General features: G+C 38.8%; 1 protein-coding gene across 1 annotated transcript; it reads left to right on the top strand.

The window, feature by feature from the left end:
- Positions 1–7: 7 nt before the first annotated feature.
- LOC130941700 (6-phosphofructo-2-kinase/fructose-2,6-bisphosphatase-like) lies at positions 8–20,103 on the top strand. Its single transcript, XM_057870279.1, has 22 exons — positions 8–541; positions 661–724; positions 1,646–1,941; positions 2,624–2,812; positions 2,929–3,147; positions 3,282–3,377; positions 3,652–3,750; positions 3,873–3,902; positions 15,981–16,034; positions 16,119–16,196; positions 16,500–16,591; positions 16,671–16,728; positions 16,807–16,881; positions 17,312–17,359; positions 17,912–18,009; positions 18,109–18,184; positions 18,275–18,337; positions 18,456–18,547; positions 18,637–18,705; positions 18,791–18,854; positions 18,955–19,020; positions 19,668–20,103. The coding sequence occupies exons 1-22, from the start codon at positions 305–307 to the stop codon at positions 19,743–19,745; spliced, it is 2,241 nt and encodes a 746-aa protein (XP_057726262.1). The 5' UTR covers positions 8–304; the 3' UTR covers positions 19,746–20,103.
- Positions 20,104–20,794: the final 691 nt, after the last annotated feature.

Below are 20,794 nucleotides of genomic sequence, written 5' to 3'. Positions count from 1 at the left end.
ATCATATCTGATGCAACAACTCTTGTATCTATCGGTTTCATTTCCTTCGATTTGATACACTGCATTATTTAATAAATACAAAATCCAAAGTTAGTTTTCAACTTTGCATGAAATAAAATCTATCCGTTTTTTCACAAGATCCGCGTCACCCGCAGAAACGTTATCTTATAATCTCTCCCACCATGGTAACTATACATATTTTTTGGAATTATTCCTTGCACCAAACACCATAAAAAAACAGAAAACCCAACTTGCTTAAAGCACCAGCTTCGTAAGCATAGAGAGAAAGAGAGAGTGGAAAGAAATGGGGCATGGTGGAAACTTGCATAATGGAACGGAGGAAGAAGAAGAAGAAGAAGGAGGAGGAGAGAATAATAATAAGAATGATAGCATTCAAGAGAAGCAGGGTTCTCTGCTCTACGTTTCAATCAAGATGGAGAACACAACAAGCAGCAATAACACTGGTCTCAACAATGGTGACCTATTCCCTCATGTCTATGGCTCCTTCCCACTTGTCTCTTCATGGGATCCTTCCAAAGCTGTAATTTTGATTCCTACCCATTTCTCCATTTCGGTTTCCCTATTCTGGGTTGCTCTTACTTCTTCTTTTTGTTGTTAATTTTGGCTTCTGAATTTTCTTTGGTGTATGAAAAATTGTAGCTTTCTTTGGAACGAGAATCGGCGTCAATGTGGGAGTTGAGCTTTGTTGTTCCACCTAATCATGGTAATTCTTGCTTGTTTAACGTCGCTTTAGTCTTTTTTGTTCTGTTTGCTGTGCCTTTTAAAGAGGCAAAACGAATGCTTGATTTGTTAAAGTGGTTCACCATTTGTTCTTTAAGAATTAGAATCAATAACTAATGTTGGAGTTGACGTTTTGCCACTGAGAAAAGCTAGTGGGAAGAGAATCTTATCCCATAATGAGCCAATTAAATGCAAACCGTATTATGTATTGAGAGGTTAAGAAAACGGGGGGAAATGTAAAGTTAGTCTGAGAATTGAGCAATAGCTTTATGAGGTTCACTATGAGACATGAGTAGAGAGAATATTTTGTTCAAGTGTCTTGCAATTCGTATCAATTGTTAAACTGAAGTGGAAGGGAGTGGTTGTTAGGGAACAATGATGTAGCTGGTAGTGTGACCACTGGCCAGTTCTCAGGAGGGCGGAATATCCCCGGATCATTTCAGTGTGTAAAAAGAAGGGAAAGCATAAGCCTATGGGAATGACAGATAAGGAAAAGAGGTGAGGACCCTACTCGGCAATCGGCATAATTAACTGCTAAGTTGGCATGGAATAAGTGCAAAAGTGAGAGGAAATCTAGAAGGATCTGCATGAAGGGGATATTTATATTGGGAAGAGGCTGTTCACAAGAAGTGGGTGGAGAATCCTCTTTGGGTGTGAGGACTTAGGGGGGTTTCGATGTGCCTTGAGTTGTCCATAGACTGTTCTTTTGTAATTTTAAAATTTTATTTTTCTAGATTTTATGCATCATGATCCTGGGCTTATTCCTCACGGAATTCAGCTCTATATCAGCAATACACAGCATGTTTTATTTTCATCATCTCTTTCTCTAATCTGTAATACTATGTTCTTTTTAGTGTTCTGGACCGCATTGTAACTTGCACATTTGGTTTTTTGAGATTTTCAGAAACCTTTGATTTTAAATTCCTCCTTAAACCCAAGCACATTGATACACCTTGCTTTGTTGAGGAGGGTCCAAGTCGCCTACTCATTGGGGCAGAATTGCAGGAGGAAAACAGACTTGCTTTGTTTAGGCTTGATAATGGCAAAGTTCTAGAGTATCGAGTTCTTGTTGAATCAAGCAGGGTTTCCCCATATGACCTTGCAGCTAGTTGGAGGGCTTATCAGGGGCAATTTCGTCGTTCAGCTGTACGCGGGATACCTGATGTCAGCATAGATTCTGGACTTCAGACAGGTGGTGAGGTTAGATTCTAAATACCAGTTACCTTTATTTTTTTCCCCCTTCTCTGGAAAATGTGGTTTTGCTGTGGTGCATGATATTTGATTAAGGTATTCTGTATGGAATCTACTTCATTTTTCATTTTTCTTGTTTAGATAACATAGCTGGACTTAAAAACCAAAATCTTTCCTCTTTCACACTTTCCTTTTTATTTTCATTTCATATATTATGGCATAGATATTCATGGTGCTCTACTACATTATTTAGAGCAAATACAAAGAGGGGCTTAGGATCTTGGCATCTTCCATATACTGGCTTTCTCCCATTGCGCATGCACATGTATACACCCTTTTAGTTGTGTGGGCTCTGTTAGAACTCAGGAGTTTCTTTACTGCCATTCGATTATAGCTTACATTCTGTCCATAGAGCTATGCTGCAATATTTTTCTCCTGAAGTTGTCGAATTGTAATTGTGAAGGGCCAAGTGACTAGTATGGTTTTTTTTTTTTTTTTACTAAAGTGAATTCCTGTTGCTTACGTTATGTTGCCATGTATGAGTCTTCCATTCATGATTGATGGCTTTCATTTACTGTCCGTTATTTAAATCCTCAAGTTATGATTAGTTCATCTCGGCAGCAGTTGTTGGCAAACCATTACAATGGGCATTCATTCTTAATTTTTTACTTCTTTTATTCTTTTAATTCAGAGTGCTACTTCTCCGAGTTTGGAGCTTGACCTCGAGCATTACGTTGTACCAGCTCCCTCGAATTCTGTGGATCCAGATGTAGTGTATGCTGCTAACCTAACAGAGGATCCTAGGTCACTCAGTAGTGAACCTTGCGGTGGGTTGCATTCATTGGGTGATGGAAATCCTCCTACTGATCAACATGAAACTGTAAAGATTTATCTATAGAATATTATTATTCTTTCTATGTTAAAAGAACTTGTAAAATTAATGTTGATTGTACAATGTATCATATCTAATATCGGCTATGTTTATATTCCAATTAGGAGACGGAGTTTAGCATCCAAGATTTATCTAAGTTGTATAAAAGTCCTGGGATGGTTCTATCTAAATCAATGGGAACACTTTCATCTATGCATAAAGAAGATGGCAAGAGGGGAGGTCTTGTCGATAGAGGTGTTGGTTCTCCAAGACGAAGACTCATAAAATCTTCTAGTTCAAGCAGTTTCACTATTGGTATTGGTTTGGATACTGACGCCGCCAAGGTTTGTATAAAGGATTTTGATTCCTTCTGTGATATTCAAAGTTATTTCTTGTGGACAAAAATTTATACTTCCTTCTGCTCAATTGCTTACTATTCTTTTTTCCTTTATTTACTTATTTTTATTTTTTTTTATAGAATTCAATTCCAGCTGCTGCTGGAGCAGTTGCAGCTGCTGCCGTTGCCGATCAGATGCTGGGTCCTAAAGAGGATAGACATCTGGCAATTGTCATGGTATGAATCTAGTTCTCGGAGTAATTGTTCATACATATTTCTTATCCATGGTTTTTGCAACACCCTTTCATCACAATTTTTGTTTGTGGCTATGTATTGGAGTTAGTTCTAGCTGAAAATTGAGATTCAAAATTACAGAATATATCTAAAGAATTTAGAATTTGAAAGTACCTGGCTAAAAATGCTACCTTTCCTTTTACAGTTCGTCGAATGTTGTAAATTATGATATGCAAAATTAAATCATTCTAATTTCAAGCTAGTTTCTTTTATTTAGGTGAGTCTACCAGCTCGAGGTAAAACTTACACTGCAGGTAAACTTACAAGATATCTTCGTTGGTTAGGTCATGAGACCAAACACTTCAATGTTGGCAAGGTTGGTCTTATTCTAGATATGACTCTTTTTTGAAATCAATGGTCTTAACATATATACTTCAAATTGGAAAATGGCAAACATGTCAAGTATGAATGTTAACACAATTACATATTGATTTGCAGTATCGTCGCCTTAAGCATGGAGCAAATCAGGTATATCATTAACTGATCATCTACAAACTGTAACTGTTTTTTGGTTTCAAAATTTCTCTCGAGTGTTGAAACTTGTTATCTGCACTATTACTATACATGTTGTGCATTACTTTATTTTCCCCCTTTTCCCCCTCTTTCTACTTGATGTTTATCTCATATACCCCAGTTTCTTGGTGAAATATATATACTTCATGTCTTGAGGCTTGTTATAGTTCTTCGCTCCGTCTAAACAATATTTTTCTTTATCATATTAAAAAAAGAAACAATTATTATGGTTCATATTCAGGAAGACTATGTGGTTGGCAATTCTCTATTTAGAGATTGCAGTTTTTATAATATTTATCTAGCAAGCAACATTTAGGGATAAACACTCATTTTTCATTATGATGATACAATAAGGTTGCATTGAACTAAACTGAAAATGTTCATTGATCAATTTCGATGAGTAGTATATGGGGAAGGAATTCTTTGTGATGGTATCTTTCTAGCCGGACTAGTAATGCCACACACATTCATGCCCAAGACACCCCATTGTCACATGTTAGATTTGACACCCTTCTATAAACATTTGACACAGGGCTTTGATTTGACAAACTTTATCATGCAAGAGTAACAACGTTGCTCAGGACTTCAATTTGATATACATTACAATCGGAGAGAATTGTGTTCAGGGGTATGATTTTGTTCCTAATATGGGTTTGGATCATTGTTCTTTCATCAAACTGAAGGAAAGATTTTTCTTACCAAAGCTTATGCCATTAAGTTATGCGGACTGAGAGAAAAGCTTTTACAATTCCAAAACACCCTTCAAATGAAATCTCATTAGCAGAAACGTGAAGAAAACTCTACCTTGGTCAATGAATACTGGGAGAAGACAGAAGAGCCTAAGAATGAACTTGTTAACACTAAGATCACCATTCACTAATGTTATGATAGATCTCTTGTACTTTACAATGACGTCAACTTTAAAATCTTGCTACATTTTCTGATCAAAATGGGGCACATGATTTCCGTAATGCCACATTATTTTCATTCTTGAATTATATTACTCTAGGCTGTCATGTTTGTTTTAGGAAACTTTTGTTGTTGTTTCACTCAATCCTCACACACTCTCACTCACTGTTCTGCAATGTATTGCAGATCTCACACTCGAACTGTTGTATGTTCAGAGAAAAAGAGAGAGAGAGTTGAACACTAGAGAACTGAAGAAGCAAAAAAAACTACACTCTACCACTATTCAATAAACTGTTAAATACAATAACAGAAAGAAAAGGAAACTAACCACTCACTCCACTATCTTAAGAATAGGACTCCACTTCCTTAAAACTAGAAACTAGCTGAATAAAAAAAACTAACTTGCCTCTGAGGCCACTAATAACTTTGACCCTATTAACTGAATCATACACATAAGCATAAAACAGAAATAAATAAATATCAGGTCCTAATACATTATCTAACATTTCTCCTCCTTGGATTAGAGACCTGGACACATTCCAACTTCATGAATCAATTGACTAAATCGACTAACAGCAAGAGGCTTGGTGAAGACATCAGCTATCTGATTATCTGTCTTGCAATACTTCAGCTCCACCTCTTCCTCCTGTTGTGCTTCACGCAGATAATAGAATCTCAGCTTGAAGTGTTTAGTCTTGCCATGAAAGACTGGATTCTGAGCAATTGCAATTGCAGCTTGATTGTCCACATACAACACAGTTGATCTTTTCTCTTGCAGCCCCAAATCACAGAGTAACTTCCTGAGCCATACTGCATGCTTTGCAGCTGCAGTTGCAGCCACAAATTCAGCTTCAGCTGTAGACTGTGCTACAACTTCCTGCTTCTTTGAGCTCCAGGAAAAACAACCTGATCCAAGTGAAAAACAGAAACCCGTTGTGCTTTTCATGTCTTCCACCGAACCACCCCAGTCACTATCTACAAAACCAACCAGCTTCATCTCAGGAACTGCTTTGAATTTCACACCATAACTTTGAGTCCCCTTTAGATATCTCAACACCCTTTTTGCTGCAGTAAGATGTTCCTTAGCTGCACAATGAAGGAACCTCGATAGAATACTCACTGCATACTGAATGTCAGGCCTAGTAGCTGTTAAATACATTAGACAGCCTACTAGACTTCTGTACTCATTCTCATGCTCAGAATTCTGCACATTACTCTTGCTTAACTTCTCTTTCTGATTAACAGGAGTAGTGACTGTCTTGCATTCTCCCATTTCAAACTCTTTAGGACCTCTCTGATGTACTTTTTCTGACAGATGAATATCTCACCTTCTTTTTGCTGAATCTCCATGCCAAGAAAGTAAGACATTCTCCCCAAATCTGTCATCTCAAACTGCTTCATCAGTCCTACCTTCAGCTTCACTATCTCACTCTCCTCCTCTCCTGTAACAAGCAGATCATCGACATAGATAGACACCACCACAAGGCCTCTCTCACTCTGTTTGTAGTACAGAGTGACTTCACTTAGACTCTTTTGGAACCCAAGCTGATGTAGATAACAATCAATTTTGCTATACCAAGCCCTGGGAGCTTGTTTCAGCCCATACAAGGCTTTCCTCAGCTTATACACTTTGTCTTCATGGCCTTTAACAACAAATCCTTCTGGTTGGTCTACATAGATGTCCTCAGATAGGTCACCATTTAGGAAAGCTGATTTCACATCCAGCTGATAGATGGTCCACCTTTTCTGTGCAGCAACAGCTAGTAGCAATCTGATGGTATCCATGCGAGCAACCGGAGCAAAAGTTTCAGAGTAGTCCACCCCACTCACTTGAGCATATCCCTTCACAACCAACCTGGCTTTATACTTGTTCACAGTGCCATTTGGGTTCAATTTTGTCTTAAAAACCCATTTGACACCTATAGTCTTCTTGTGATCAGGCTTAGATACAAGTTGCCATGTGTTGTTCTTGTTGATCATGCTCAGTTCTTCTTTCATAGCTGAGGCCCACTCCACACTTCCTTTTGCTTCCTCAACTGTTCCTGGTTCTAGGAGAGCCACATTACATCTGGCATAGACCTCTGCCAGTGGTCTTGTACCTCGCATAGGCAAATGATCAATCAATTCATCTTCAATAAGCTCACACTCATTCTGTAGATCTGCTTCCTCATTTAACTCATCCTCATTCTGCACATTAGCTTCAACTACAATATTGTCAGCCATTTTCTTTTCAAATACTGCCCTCTCCCAATTTTTATCTTCACAAAAAATCACATCTCTACTCACAGTAATCTTTTGTGCATCAGGACAATACACTCTATAGGCTTTAGACTGAGAACTATACCCTACAAAGATACCAGCCTCACCTCTATGATCAAGCTTGTCTCTACTGATTGAAGGAGTTAAGTAATAGCATAGACAACCAAATGTTCTTAGTCCACTAACCTTTGGTTTGTACCCGTGCCATGCCTCGAATGATGTCTGCTTGTTGAGAGCTTTGGTTGGTAACCTATTCAACAAGAAGACAGCAGTATTTACTGCTTCTGCCCAGAAGCTCTTGGGTAGTTGTTTGCCTTGTAGCATACATCTTCCCATCTCCACAATGCTTCTATTTTCCTTTCACTCACCCCATTTTGTTGGGGAGTATAAGGAACTGTAAACTGCTGCTTTATGCCAGAATCCTCACAGATGGCTTTGAACCTTTTTGAGGTATACTCACCACCATTATCACTCCTCACTGTCTTTATTTTACAATTTGCTTCATTCTCCACCTCTTGTTGAACCTCAGAAATACTTCATCAACTTCTGACTTTTGTTTGAGAAAGTAGACCCAGCAAAATCTTGTGCAGTCATCAATGAAGGTCACAAAGTACTTGCTTTGTTCAGTGACTCCTCAGGCATAGGCCACAAACATCTGATGAACCAGTTGAAGCTTCTTCTTGGCCCTCCATCTTGTTTTCTGGAATGGCTTCCTTACTAGCTTCCCTTGCAGACATACTTCACAATCAGACACTTCACTTCCCAACTGAGGCAAGTCTTCAACTAAACCATGCCTCTGCATAAACTGCAATCCCTTATAGTGAAAGTGACCCAACCTTCTATGCCACAACTCCTCCTGACCCTGCACACATGCCATAGCTTTGCTCTCTTTGCTTGCAGGATCGAATGCAAATGTTTTGTTCTGCATAGGGATCCTAAACAAGAGTTTGCCCTCCTCATCTGCAATAGCACATTCATTCTTATCAAACACAATCTTCATGCCCTTCTCAACTAACTGTCCCACACTCAGAAGATTCTGATCTATCTTGGGAACATAGTAGACATCAGACATCAGCTTGATTCCTCCAGGGCCTTCAAGTAACACATTGCCTCTTCCTTCAACCTCTAGATGATCACCATTCCCAATTCTCACTCTAGTATTGACTGATCTGTCAATATTAGTGAAAATTGCCTCATTTCCTGACATGTGATTGGAACAGCCACTGTCCACCAGCCATCCATCACGTGAGACTTGAGACACAAAGCCTGAAGTAGCAACAATTGCTCCACTTCACCTGCAGCTGCTTGAGCCTCTCCTTGTTGAGAGCTCTTTTCTTTGCAGATTCTCTCTATGTGCCCCATCTTCCCACACTTCCTGCAGACTACATTTGGTCTTCTCCAACACCTAAAGAAAGGATGACCTTTCTTTCCACAGTGTTTGCAGGCTTCATCACTCCTTTTCCTCACTTGTGCATCACTTGAACTAAACTGGTCTGTTGAGCACCAAACTGCTTGCCTTGCTTCTTCTTCTCACCACTTCCATGCTTCACCCTAGCCTGCATTGCACCTTCAACTGGCTCATCTCCTCTCCTCAGTACCCTCCTTTGTTCTTGTGCTTGAAGAGCACTAACTGCTTCAGCAAATGGCATCTCTGAGATTTCTCTTGTGTTCTCAAGAGATGCTATAGTAGCTTCAAATCTTTCAGGTACAGAACACAGGATTTCTCGACAAGTCTTTCCTCTCCAAGATCAGTACCCAACAGTGCCAATTTATTGGTTAAGTCTAGGAGTTTATTAGCAAATTCTGAACTGATTCATTTTCCCTCATCTGCACTCTTTCTAGCTCCCTTTTAAGGTTCATTGCTTTCATTCCTTTAATCTTCTTATTGCCCTCATATTCTTTCTTCAAAAAATCCCAAATATCTTTTGCAGATTCTAGACTCATAATCCTATTAAAAATAATAGGAGTAACAGCAGCATAGAGACTAGATCTTGCTTTGGCTTTCTAGTCACACGTTCTTTGTAGAGCTTTTGTTGATTTGCAGTTGGATTGACAACCAATGGAGGCACCACGTAGTCATCCTCCACTGCCTCCCACAGATCAGCTCCTTCAAGGAATGCTTTCATCCTCACTTGCCAGACATGATAATGCTCCCATCAAGGATTGGAGGAGCAATGCTGCTAGCCCAATAGTTGTTGATGAAGCTTCCTCACCACAGCCCTTAAGATACTTAAGGCTCTTGATACAATTTGTTGTTGTTTCACTCAATCCTCACACACTCTCACTCCTTGTTCTGCATGTATTGCAGATCTCACACTCGAACTGTTGTATGTTCAGAGAAAAAGAGAGAGAGAGTTGAACACTAGAGAACTGAAGAAGCAAAAAAAACTACACTCTACCACTATTCAATAAACTGTTAATACAATAACAGAAAGAAAGGAAACTAACCACTCACTCCACTATCTAAGAATAGGACTCCACTTCCTTAAAACTAGAAACTAGCTGAATAAAAAAAACTAACTTGCCTCTGAGGCCACTAATAACTTTGACCCTATTAACTGAATCATACACATAAGCATAAAACAGAAATAAATAAATATCAGGTCCTAATACATTATCTAACAACTTTAAATTCATGTCATATTTTACCATGCACATGCAGTCTGCTGATTTCTTTCGAGCATATTATTGGCCTGTTACTGTTCATTCTTAGTAAGAATTTCGATACATAACTTCTATAATTTGTAGAATTGTATTAATTTCAACTAAACTATACTTTAAGGTATCCAAACTTGCCAATTTTTCATTTTTGTTTAGCTACCATTTATTATCTTTTGAGGTAGAATTATTTTGTGATTGATGGATGATGACCTTTATTGTTGTATTGTTTCTGAATCATATAAGGGGCTGTGTCTTGGAAAATAATTATATTGCTCTAGCTTGAGATTTTAAGTTCTGTGGAGTAGAGTCTATGGCTGTGCTTGTTTCCTAAGATTGAGACTGAGGGACTAGGACTGAGCATTATGTTTGGTGATCAGAGATTAGAACTAAAATTTCAGTCTCGGAACACAATTTCAGTCCCTTCAGTACCTCCAGAAAGTGGAGACACAGCGGACTGAAATTTTTACGGACGGTAACTGAAACTTTAGTAACATTTCTTTCCAAAAATACTCTTATTTAAATTTTCAAATTCTAAATCTACTCTTGCGATGGTATCGAGGATTAGGATAAGTAAAACAACAGAGGAATAGAGAGAGTAGGATCAGAAAAGCCTTTTTTGGTTGTCTTTTATTTGGTTACAATAGCTCTCTTAATATAGAGTAATTAGGAAACTAAATATAGAAATAATCCTAATTGATTACATTTGATTTTCCTGATTTTCTTATACCCAATGATTTGTTCTTTAATTAGAATATTCTAACAGATATTCTAACACTCCCCCTCAAGCTGAGCAGTGGGATCACCAATGCTGAGCTTGCTAAGAACACGAGTAAAAGCTTTGGCTGTGACAGCTTTGGTAAGAATGTCTGCCCATTGATCTTCTGACCTTACAAATGGAAGCTCAATTACCATCCTCAATCTTTTCCTTGATGAAGTGTCTGTCCACCTCAACATGCTTGGTTCTGTCATGTTGTACAGGATTCTCCGAGATACTGATTGCTGCCTTATTATCACACCTTAATTGACTTGGTAGTATTGGAAGAAAACCAATTTCAGTTATCAATTTTTTGATCCACAAAATTTCAGTTATCCCTTTGGCAATTCCCCGGAATCAGCTTCTGCGCTTGAAAGGCAAACCACCTTCTGTTTCTACTCCATGTCACTAGGTACTCCCACAAGAGTAAAATAGCCTGATGTGGATCTCTATCATTGGATTACCAGCCCAGTCAGCATCAGTGTATGCTTCAATGTTTAAGTGCCCTTCTTTTGGAACATGATCCCACTTCCTGGTGTCCCTTTCAGGTATCGGATAACCTCATGGCAGCTTCCATATGATCTTCTTGAGGTTGATGCATAAATTGGCTTATTACCCACTGCATATGCTATATCTGGCCGAGTGTGTGACAGATAAATCAATTTCCCAACTAGTCGTTGGTACCTCTCTTTATCTGCCAGATTGGCACCCTCCTCAAACTTTAGCCCATGGTTAACCTGCATAGGAGTATCTGCAGGCTTACAATCGACCATTCCTGTTTCTGCAAGAAGATCCATAATATACTTTTTGGGAAATAAAGATTCCTTTGTTGGAGCGTAGAACCTCTATTCCCAAGAAGTACTTTAATCCTCCTAAATCCTTCATTCAAATTTTGAATAGATTACTTCTCAATCTTGCAATTTCTTCTATATCGCTCCCAGTTATGATCATGTCATCCACATATATGATTAAGCATGTGATCATTTCCCTTTTTTTCAAAAATAAAGTATGGTCAGAGTTACTTTGTTTGTACCCATACCTTTTCATAGCCACTGTAAATCTTCCGAACCAGGCACGTGGGGATTGTTTGAGTCCATAGAGAGCCTTTTTTAATTTGCAAACTTCATTTTTCTGGAATTTTTCAGAGAATCCTGGAGGAGCTTCCATGTACACTTCTTCTTTCAAATCCCCATGGAGAAAGGCATTCTTGACGTCAAACTGATGGAGAGGCCAATCTTCATTTGCTGCTATTGAAAAAGGACTCTGATGGTGTCAATCTTTGCAACTGGTGAGAAGGTTTCTGAGTAGTCAATGCCATACGTTTGTGTATAGCCTTTGGCTACTAACCTTGCTTATACCTCTCAATGGTACCATCTGCTTTGTGTTTAATAGTGAAAACCCACCGACACCCAACCGGCTTCTTTCCTGCTGGCAAGATGCACTTTTCCCAAGTTCCATTTTTCTCTAGAGCCTCCATTTCTGCTTTCATAGCTTCTCGCCACTCGCCCTCCTTACTAGCTTCGTGAACTGTTCTAGGAATATCTTCAGCTAGAAGGGAGGTAAAAAAAGCTTTTGCAACATCTGCCACTCCTTCTCTGGTTGTCCTAATAGGATACTTTGAACTGCGAGAGACAAGTCCTGGGGAATATCTGTCAGGAGGTACTCCTCTGTTCCTTCTTGGAGGAAGTGTGAATGGCTCTGATTCTGGTTCCTCAAGTCTTGAAGCTAATCTGTCATTGTTAGTGACTTCATTCATAACAGGAGATAACTCAATAGATTGAAGGTCACTTACCTTTTGTTGAACATTCTCAGAAGGAGGCTCATTGGTTGTGTTAGTTTCTTCCACATTGTCAGAGGCATGCTCGGTGGCGCCATCTACTTGCTCTTTTGGAACAGTTTCGGGGCAACTAAGATTAACTAACCAACTTGGTGGTTCACTGGTTTTCTCCCCATGAACAACAAGTTGGTCGCTGAAGAAATATTCTGATTCAAGAAAATCACAATCCATAGTCACATGTACACGACGAGTGATAGGATTGTAACAACGATACCCCTTTTGGTGTGTAGCATACCCCATGAAGACACATTTCTCAGCACATGGATCAAACTTGGTTCTGGTAGCTTTAGGGATATGGACAAACACAGAGCACCCAAAAACCCTTGGAGGTAATGTTTGGATAGGAGGAAGTACTGTCTGAGTGGCCAAAACCTGCAAGGGTGTTCTGTGGTGGAGGATCTGGGAGGGCAACCTGTTCAGAAGATACGTCGAGGTAGCAACAGCTTCAGGCCAGAAACGTGTTGGAACCTGTGCATCAAACATCATGGCCCGAGTCATCTCTAGTAGCTTACGATTTTTTCGTTTTGCCACCATTCTGTTGGGGTGTATTTGGGCAGGGTTTGATGAATTAAACCATTTTCCCTAAAGAAATCTTGCATGGATCTGTTCACAAACTCCCCTCCATTATCTGATCGAAGCACTTGAATTTTTTATCAAATTGAGTGTGAATCATTTGATAGAAAGCATAGAATTTATCAGGCACTTCAGATTTGTTTTTTAGAAATACCCACGTCATTCGAGAGAAATCATCCACAAATAATACAAAATACTGAAGTTGATTGTTATGGGAATTAGGTGCTGGGCCCCATACATCAGAATGTACTAATGAAAAAGCAGAACTAACTCTAGTGTTACTCGGGGAGTAAGTAGCTCTATGATTCTTTGCCCGAATACAAGTCTCACATTAATGGGTTCAGTGTTACTCGAAAAAAGACTAGGAAAAAAATCTTAAGGTACCCAAATGAGGGGTGTCCCAGGCGTCTATGCCATAACCAGAGTTGCCTTGTAACCGTTCCGTGAGCAAGCATGGCATGTCCCTTGTGAGCAACCTCATCAACGTAGTAAAGACCTCCACGTTCAGTACCACGCCCAATGATCTCCTTCGTATGAATGTCCTGCAAAAGGCAAAAGGTAGAGAACATGAGAACCACACAATTTAGTTCCTTTGTAACTTGACTAACAGAGAGTAATTTGAGGATAGTGCAGGGACATAAAGACAATTTTTTAATTTTAATTTTTTTGAAAACATAATTGATCCTCCTCCTTGAACTGCAATTAATTCCCCACTGGCTGTCTCAATATGGGCCTTAACAGGAGTAGAAAGACTGTCAAAATCATGAGGATCATGAGTCATAGTATCAGTGGCTGCAGGGACATAAAGACAATTTTTTAATTTTAATTTTTTTTGAAACATAATTGATCCTCCTCCTTGAACTGCAATTAATTCCCCACGGCTGTCTCCAATATGGGCCTTAACAGGAGTAAAGACTGTCAAATCATGAGGATCATGAGTCATAGTATCAGTGGCTCCACAATCAAAAATACATTCATCAGCCTTTTTTGGGCCAGAATTTTTTTCTGACTGGGCTGCCTTCACAGAACTGGGCCCTGTAATTTTCGAAGAGATTTGGGCCATGAAAGGGGTTTGGGCTACGGATCATCGCCCCTTTTATTTGGACTAACCCACTTACTAGGGTCATTGGCCCAAACAGCCCATTAGGGTCTCTCTTCAGAGCTATCTTCTCCTCCATGCGCTGTTCCCCTCTGCTCTTACCTCCATGAGCGACTGCAGCTCTCCCATGGATTGCTTGTGACTCTGTCTCTTTGTCTTCCAGCGTCACCACCGCTGTTGCTGGCGGCCTGTGGGTGCCCACGGCAGTGGCGGCCTTGTGGTTTTTTGGCTTGGGATCTTCCACCACTCGGGGTAGCCTACGATTTTGAAACAGGTCTCCTTGGTGTGCTTCCTCATCCCGCAATGAGTACAAAGGAGGTGACTTTTATCTTCCTTCTCTCGTTGTGATGAACGCCGGCCAGCAGTTTCTGAGCGATTCCATCTCGGTCCCTGTCCCTGTTTGTTTCTCGCGACTAAACCGATTCCAACCTCCCCTAATGATGTGCTCCCTTCGCTGCTGGTGGTAGGCTTCAGGATCTGAAGTCGGGCCGCCTCCCTCCGGACGGCAGCGTAGGCGGACTCTACTGAAGGGGTCTTTTCTTGCATCAAAAGGTCCCTTCTAATAGCTTCAAATTTCTCATCAATCCCTGTTAGGAATGATATAGTCTCTGCTCTTGTTTAATTTGTTGAAAATTGCAATATCTGTAGTGCATGCATAGGGTTAGTGCCTCCTGTCAATGGCCATCCAAATGGCTTTGTAATTTGTTCCAGAAATCCTCTAGGGGTTTGTCTTTTGTGTGTTTGCTTTTCGATGTAAATCATAGATTTGCACCGGATCTGTCCCGCTTCCATAGGTGGTAGCCAATCCTTCCCATAGAGCCTTTGCGGTAGGAAACTGAGAGACATTGTTCATTAAATTTGTCTCGATATTCTGAATAATCCAAGTAAAAGACTGCTTGGCTGCCTGTTCCCATTGTTCATATGCGGGTTCTGTCTCCTCTGGTGCCGGAGGAACACCTGTCAAGTGACTTTTTTTTCCTCTACCACCAATAGCTTTCTTCATAAGGGTTGCCCATAATGGATAATTGTCTCCATTTAATTTGAAACCAATTGACAGATTGTCAAGATTGGTCTGTGTTTGCTGAATTCCTAGACCATTACGAAGCATATTTGCAATTTGCAAGGTTAGCTCGTCAGTGATGGTCGAGGAATTATTCTGATTTCTGTTGTTGCTAGTTTCGTCATCTGAGGATGACATTTTTGGGTGTTTGAAGGGATATTGGAACAATGTTGTTTTTGCTGAGTGCCCAGGATCTAACACTGCTCTGATACCATCTTGCGATGGTATCGAGGATTAGGATAAGTAAAACAACAGAGGAATAGAGAGAGTAGGATCAGAAAAGCCTTTTTTGGTTGTCTTTTATTTGGTTACAATAGCTCTCTTAATATAGAGTAATTAGGAAACTAAATATAGAAATAATCCTAATTGATTACATTTGATTTTCCTTGATTTTCTCTTATACCCAATGATTTGTTCTTTAATTAGAATATTCTAACAGATATTCTAACATCTACCCGTCAATCTCTATATTTATCTTAAATTAAACATGATATTGAGACATAACTCAGTCATGTATATTTTACAACAAACATAATATAGAGACTTAATTTAGTCTATGTCTCTCCTCTCTGTCTCTCTTCCAAATGCAGCCTTATAGAATGCCAACAAAGATTAGTTTATGATCCATGAAAATAAAATAAGAATCCAAAGTAAAATTTACATTGGCAGACATTGTCTAGTAAAGACCGTTTCTCTCATTAGGAAAGCTACTTCTAAACATTTGGTTTTTCTTGAATGGTGTTGTTGATCCTAGCATCAGCAAATGAAGAACAGAACATCCAAAAGAAAATATATGCATCAACCTTAAAAGTGTTTTACTCTTATATTTTTAATATTTGGTTTGTCGTGGATGATTCTGGTTCTATATCATTTACCACTAGGTAGCAAAGCTGGCATTTGAAGATATGATATCTTGGTTTGAAGACGGTGGTCAGGTAAGTGCATTCTTGTAGAAGAAATTAGTTAATTTTATGCCTTATTTATTTATTTATTCATAAAGTTTTAACTGGGATATATAGGTTGGGATATTTGATGCCACAAACAGTAACAAGGAACGTAGAAAAATGCTGATGAAATTGGCTGAAGGAAGATGCAAGGTACTTAATAACATTGGAATTGTTAATTATAAGATATGAAAATGATAAGGAAAGAAATGTGGGGCAGGAGGGGGCATGTTGCCGAGGGAGCAAGGATAGTGTCTGTTATGTTCCTCGAAAACACCCAGTTGCTATTAGACATTATAGTTTTTCCAGTTTTGAATACAATATTACAGTGGGAAGGGAATAGCACTGCACTGCTAGTGTTCTTGTTCTTTTGTCGTTCAATTGCTTTCTTTTTCTCCATTTTTCTGATACTAGTATTTAAGGACCCTTTCATGTTTGTGTTCATTGTTCAAACAGATTATCTTCTTGGAGACGATATGCAACGATGTAGACATAATTGAAAGGAATATACGTCTTAAAATTCAGCAAAGTCCTGACTATGCAGAAGTGTAATGCTTCTTTTACAATCACTTACATTGTATCTTGATGACTGTGTGGCTAGATATGCAATAAGAATTTTTTTTGCAGGTCAGATTTTGAGGCTGGACTGCGAGACTTTAAAAATCGTGTAGCCAATTATGAGAAGGCAAGTCTTTCATATGTACTTTTTTAATGATTGTTCAATGTTGATCTATTGTGTCAAGTAATGTTGATTTCACGTCAGGTTTATGAGACGGTGGAAGAAGGATCTTACATAAAAATGATTGACATGGCCAGTGGGCGTGGTGGGCAGATACAAGTAAGTTTAGCCATTAATTATGCTATTTGTTTTTACATAGTTCTTGCCATTTTAGCTCCGGTTAACGGTTGAGTTGTCTCCGTGTGATCTCAAGGTCACAGGTTCATGCCGTAGAATCAGTCACTAATGTAATTGTCAGGTAAAGGCTGCCTACATTACACCCTTTGGGTGCAACCCTTTCCCGAACCCGGCGTTCATACAGGATGCTTGTGCACTGGACTGCCCTTTTTGTTGTCATTTTAGCTGTATTAAGAAAGATATGAATTTTTGTTGTCTGTATTTGGGTTAGTAAAATTTTGAGAGATTCTAATGGTTAAACTAGACGTAAAACCTTGGAGTTCAAAATTTTGATAACTCCAGTATCATTTTCTCTAGCCATGTAGACCTATGGTATATTGTGTGGTTCCTCAGGTTCTATCTTTTTGTGTAGGTGAATAATATTGGTGGCTACCTTCCGGGTCGAATTGTCTTTTTCTTGGTATGTTTCTTTCAAAGTATATGATTATTATCAAAGCTTCTTACACAAAGGCAATCAAAGCAATTGATTAAGTTAATTAATAATTAATAATGTGTTTGTGGTTCAAACTCGAGCTTTTATGTTTCTTTTCATTGCATAACAGTATAACACTTCTAATGCTAATGCATTATGGAACTTTTTGTCTGGCATTTTATTTTTGGGGATCATTTGGTGTGCTTTATAATCTTGGACCATATTTTGATTAGTCTCAAACTTCTACAAAGAATCAATACAACATCTGCTTCAGTTTGGTGCATTTCCATAACTCTCGAATTGGGGAACGATAGGGGGACCTCTCTAGTCTTTTATGCTTTTAAGATTAAGAAGCTCCCTACTCACTTATATATTGCACCATATAATGAGTTGAGGAACCTAGGGAAGATGTTGAAATTTGAAAATAAGGTAATATTAATATATGCATCTTATATATATCAGAAGATTAATGATAATTGCACCCTGCAGATGCTACTTGATCAAGCATAACTTTCTTGTCGATTTGTTGTATTGTTGCAGGTAAATACACATCTTACATCACGCCCAATTTTACTTACTCGGCATGGAGAAAGTGAGGATAATGTGAGAGGAAGAATTGGAGGAGATCCTGCATTAAGGTATATTCTCATAATCTCATATTTGGCCTCTTTTGTTCCTATTCCGTTTGATGTCAAAATTAATGACTAATTGGAACACAATGCAATTTGCTTCATCAGTAAGACTGGAGAACTTTATAAACAGAAGCTTGCAAAATTTATAGAAAAGCGTCTCAAAGCGGAAAGAGCTGCATCGGTAAGATTTTATCACTTGTATAGATTCAATATCTGCTTGTTTTTACCGTGGAATCCAATTCTAATTAAGAAGTTGATGCTTGGTGTATAGATATGGACTAGTACGCTGCAGCGCACAATTCTGACAGCAGCTCCAATCGTTGGACTTCCAAAGGTCAGTGCCATCCTTAAACTCATGGCTGCATGCAATCATGACATCAAACTATTGAAGCATTTGACAATATTGCATATTAACATCGTTCCTTCCCTTACTATCTCTATTTGTTTGTTAGATACAATGGCGAGCTCTCGACGAGATAGATGCCGGCGTGTGTGATGGTATGACATATGAAGAAATCAAGAAGAACATGCCACAGGAGTATGAGTATGTCACAAACTAGTAGCTTGATACTTTTGGTTTTAAAATCCACAGCTACCTATAACCATTTCCACCTTTTGCTTCTCTCATTGCAGAGCACGTAAAAAGGACAAGCTTAGGTACCGGTATCCTCGTGGGGAGTCCTACTTAGATGTCATTCAGAGGTTGATACAATGCATCTTTCATCATTATTTACCTCCTAACCGCGACTTTCTTATATATATAACTCAAGTTTCAACAACAATGCAGGTTAGAGCCCGTAATTATCGAGCTTGAGCGACAACGAGCGCCTGTTGTTGTTGTATCTCACCAGGTTTTTCTCTTCGAAGAGTAAATTTATGCATGTTTATTATTCAGGCCTCATGGCTGTCTAGTTTAACCCTTGACGTTCTTCATTGTTCTTCTCATTGCAGGCAGTATTGAGGGCATTATATGCTTATTTTACAGATAGACCATTGAAAGAAATTCCACATATTGAGGTAACCTATAAAAGTGCGAATTCATATTTCACTGAGGCACTCATATATTGAGTTCATTGCTAATATTTAAGAGCTACCTCAAGTATGGTTATTTTGGTCTTAGAAAATTTGACTTTTACTATTTTATCATGCTTGGGTGTAAATAGAGGTGTCTGGTCTTGTATAAGCTTATTTTGAATTCGGTTTTGTTAGGTAGACAAAGACTTTCGTAAACAATGTGAACAATGGATTTTAAAATTGGCCTAATAAAGTAAAAAACACACTACACCCTTATGGAAATCACAAATGAAGAAGGGAGGTTACCGTATGCGTAATTGCATTGTGCACTAAACTCATTGTCTACCTATACTTTTCTTTTTGGATTCAACGTCTCACTAGATTTTAAAATAACAAGTTCGTCCCTCGCCATTTGAAACCGGTGATACTAGTCCTTTTGTACAAAATATGTACATGTAAACTATTATATCTGCATTTTGGTGCATGCTATAGTAGAGAGGAAAAATGGTGAAGAGAATGAAGATTCTCTTAGATAGATAGTGAGATACTTATCTAAAATATGTCATTTTATTTTTATTAATTTTTTAAGGTAGATTATACATTCCTCTTTATTACTTTGGAATTCTAATGTGAAGTTTGCGCCTTTGCAGATGCCGTTACATACCATAATAGAGATTAACTTGGGAGCTACAGGTGTTCAAGAGAAAAGATACAAACTCATGGATTGAAGAGAAGGAATGAAAGAAGTTGAAGATAGATTCATCATTGTTTGGATTTCTTTTACCCTTTCATTAATAGGATGAGAAAAGAAATGTTGAATACAATGTAAATGTAGTTCTCTCAACCCCCCTTTATTCATTTTTATGAACATTATTAAATGAAAAAGAATACATACAATATATATGGTTGGATCATCGTAGGTTGCAATTTTGCTGGCATAATATTCAAGTTACAATTAGAAGGAACTTACAAAACCAAGTTAGTGTAATGGTATCGGTAACTCAGAGTGTTGTGTGAGAGAGAGAGATGAAGCTTAGATGAATGAATAAGAGAATGAGAATGTGATTATTGTGTAGCAGTTACAGCTGATAAGAGTTTATATACATATGTTGAGACACGTGACTTGCTGCACCTGCTACCACTAATTAGTTGCTAACTAATTGCTAAGTGACTCTAACAAACTTCTGTTATTCTGTTCTATTATCCTGTCATCCCCCCTCAAACTCAACGATTGAGGTTGCTCAATCTTGAGTTTGGATCGAAAGGTTGCAAACCTTGAGGAGCTGACTGCCTTAGTCATGACATCGGCAATTTGAGCATCTCCAGGGATATGATGAATCTGGACTCGCCCTTTGGCTACATGGTCTCGCACCAAATGGAGATCAATCTCAAAATGCTTTGAGCGAGAATGAAGTACAGGATTTGCGGACATTAACACAGCACCTGCATTATCACAATACACTTTGGGGGTAGGTACAAGAATGTGAATTTCACCAAGTAGATTTCGAATCCAGAGTAGCTCGGCTACCACATTGGCAATGCCACGGTACTCAGCCTCTGTGCTGGAACGAGATACTGCAGCCTGCTTCTTTGAGCACCAAGAAACAGGGTTCGGCCCAAACATGACACAATAGCCAGCAGTGGATTTGCGATCCTCAATGTCTGAGGCCCAATCAGAGTCAGTATATCCTGTAAGGATCAACTCAGTAGGTTTGCGCAGATGAAGCCCCATGGTCCTTGTGCCTTGCAGATACCTGAGGATACGCTTTACCGCCTT

Source organism: Arachis stenosperma, chromosome 7, assembly GCF_014773155.1.
Source record: "Arachis stenosperma cultivar V10309 chromosome 7, arast.V10309.gnm1.PFL2, whole genome shotgun sequence".
Classification (NCBI taxonomy): Eukaryota; Viridiplantae; Streptophyta; class Magnoliopsida; order Fabales; family Fabaceae; genus Arachis; species Arachis stenosperma.
The sequence above is the reverse complement of the archived record's forward strand: the minus strand, read 5'-3'. Positions and strand labels throughout refer to the sequence as shown.

Excerpts from the sequence above, each read along its gene's own strand:
- LOC130941700 (XM_057870279.1), top strand. The coding sequence starts at position 305 with ATGGGGCATGGTGGAAACTTGCATAATGGAACGGAGGAAGAAGAAGAA. Across the intron at positions 2,813-2,928 it reads CTACTGATCAACATGAAACT|GAGACGGAGTTTAGCATCCA; the intron begins GTAAAGATTTAT and ends TATTCCAATTAG. Across the intron at positions 16,729-16,806 it reads GTGTAGCCAATTATGAGAAG|GTTTATGAGACGGTGGAAGA; the intron begins GCAAGTCTTTCA and ends ATTTCACGTCAG.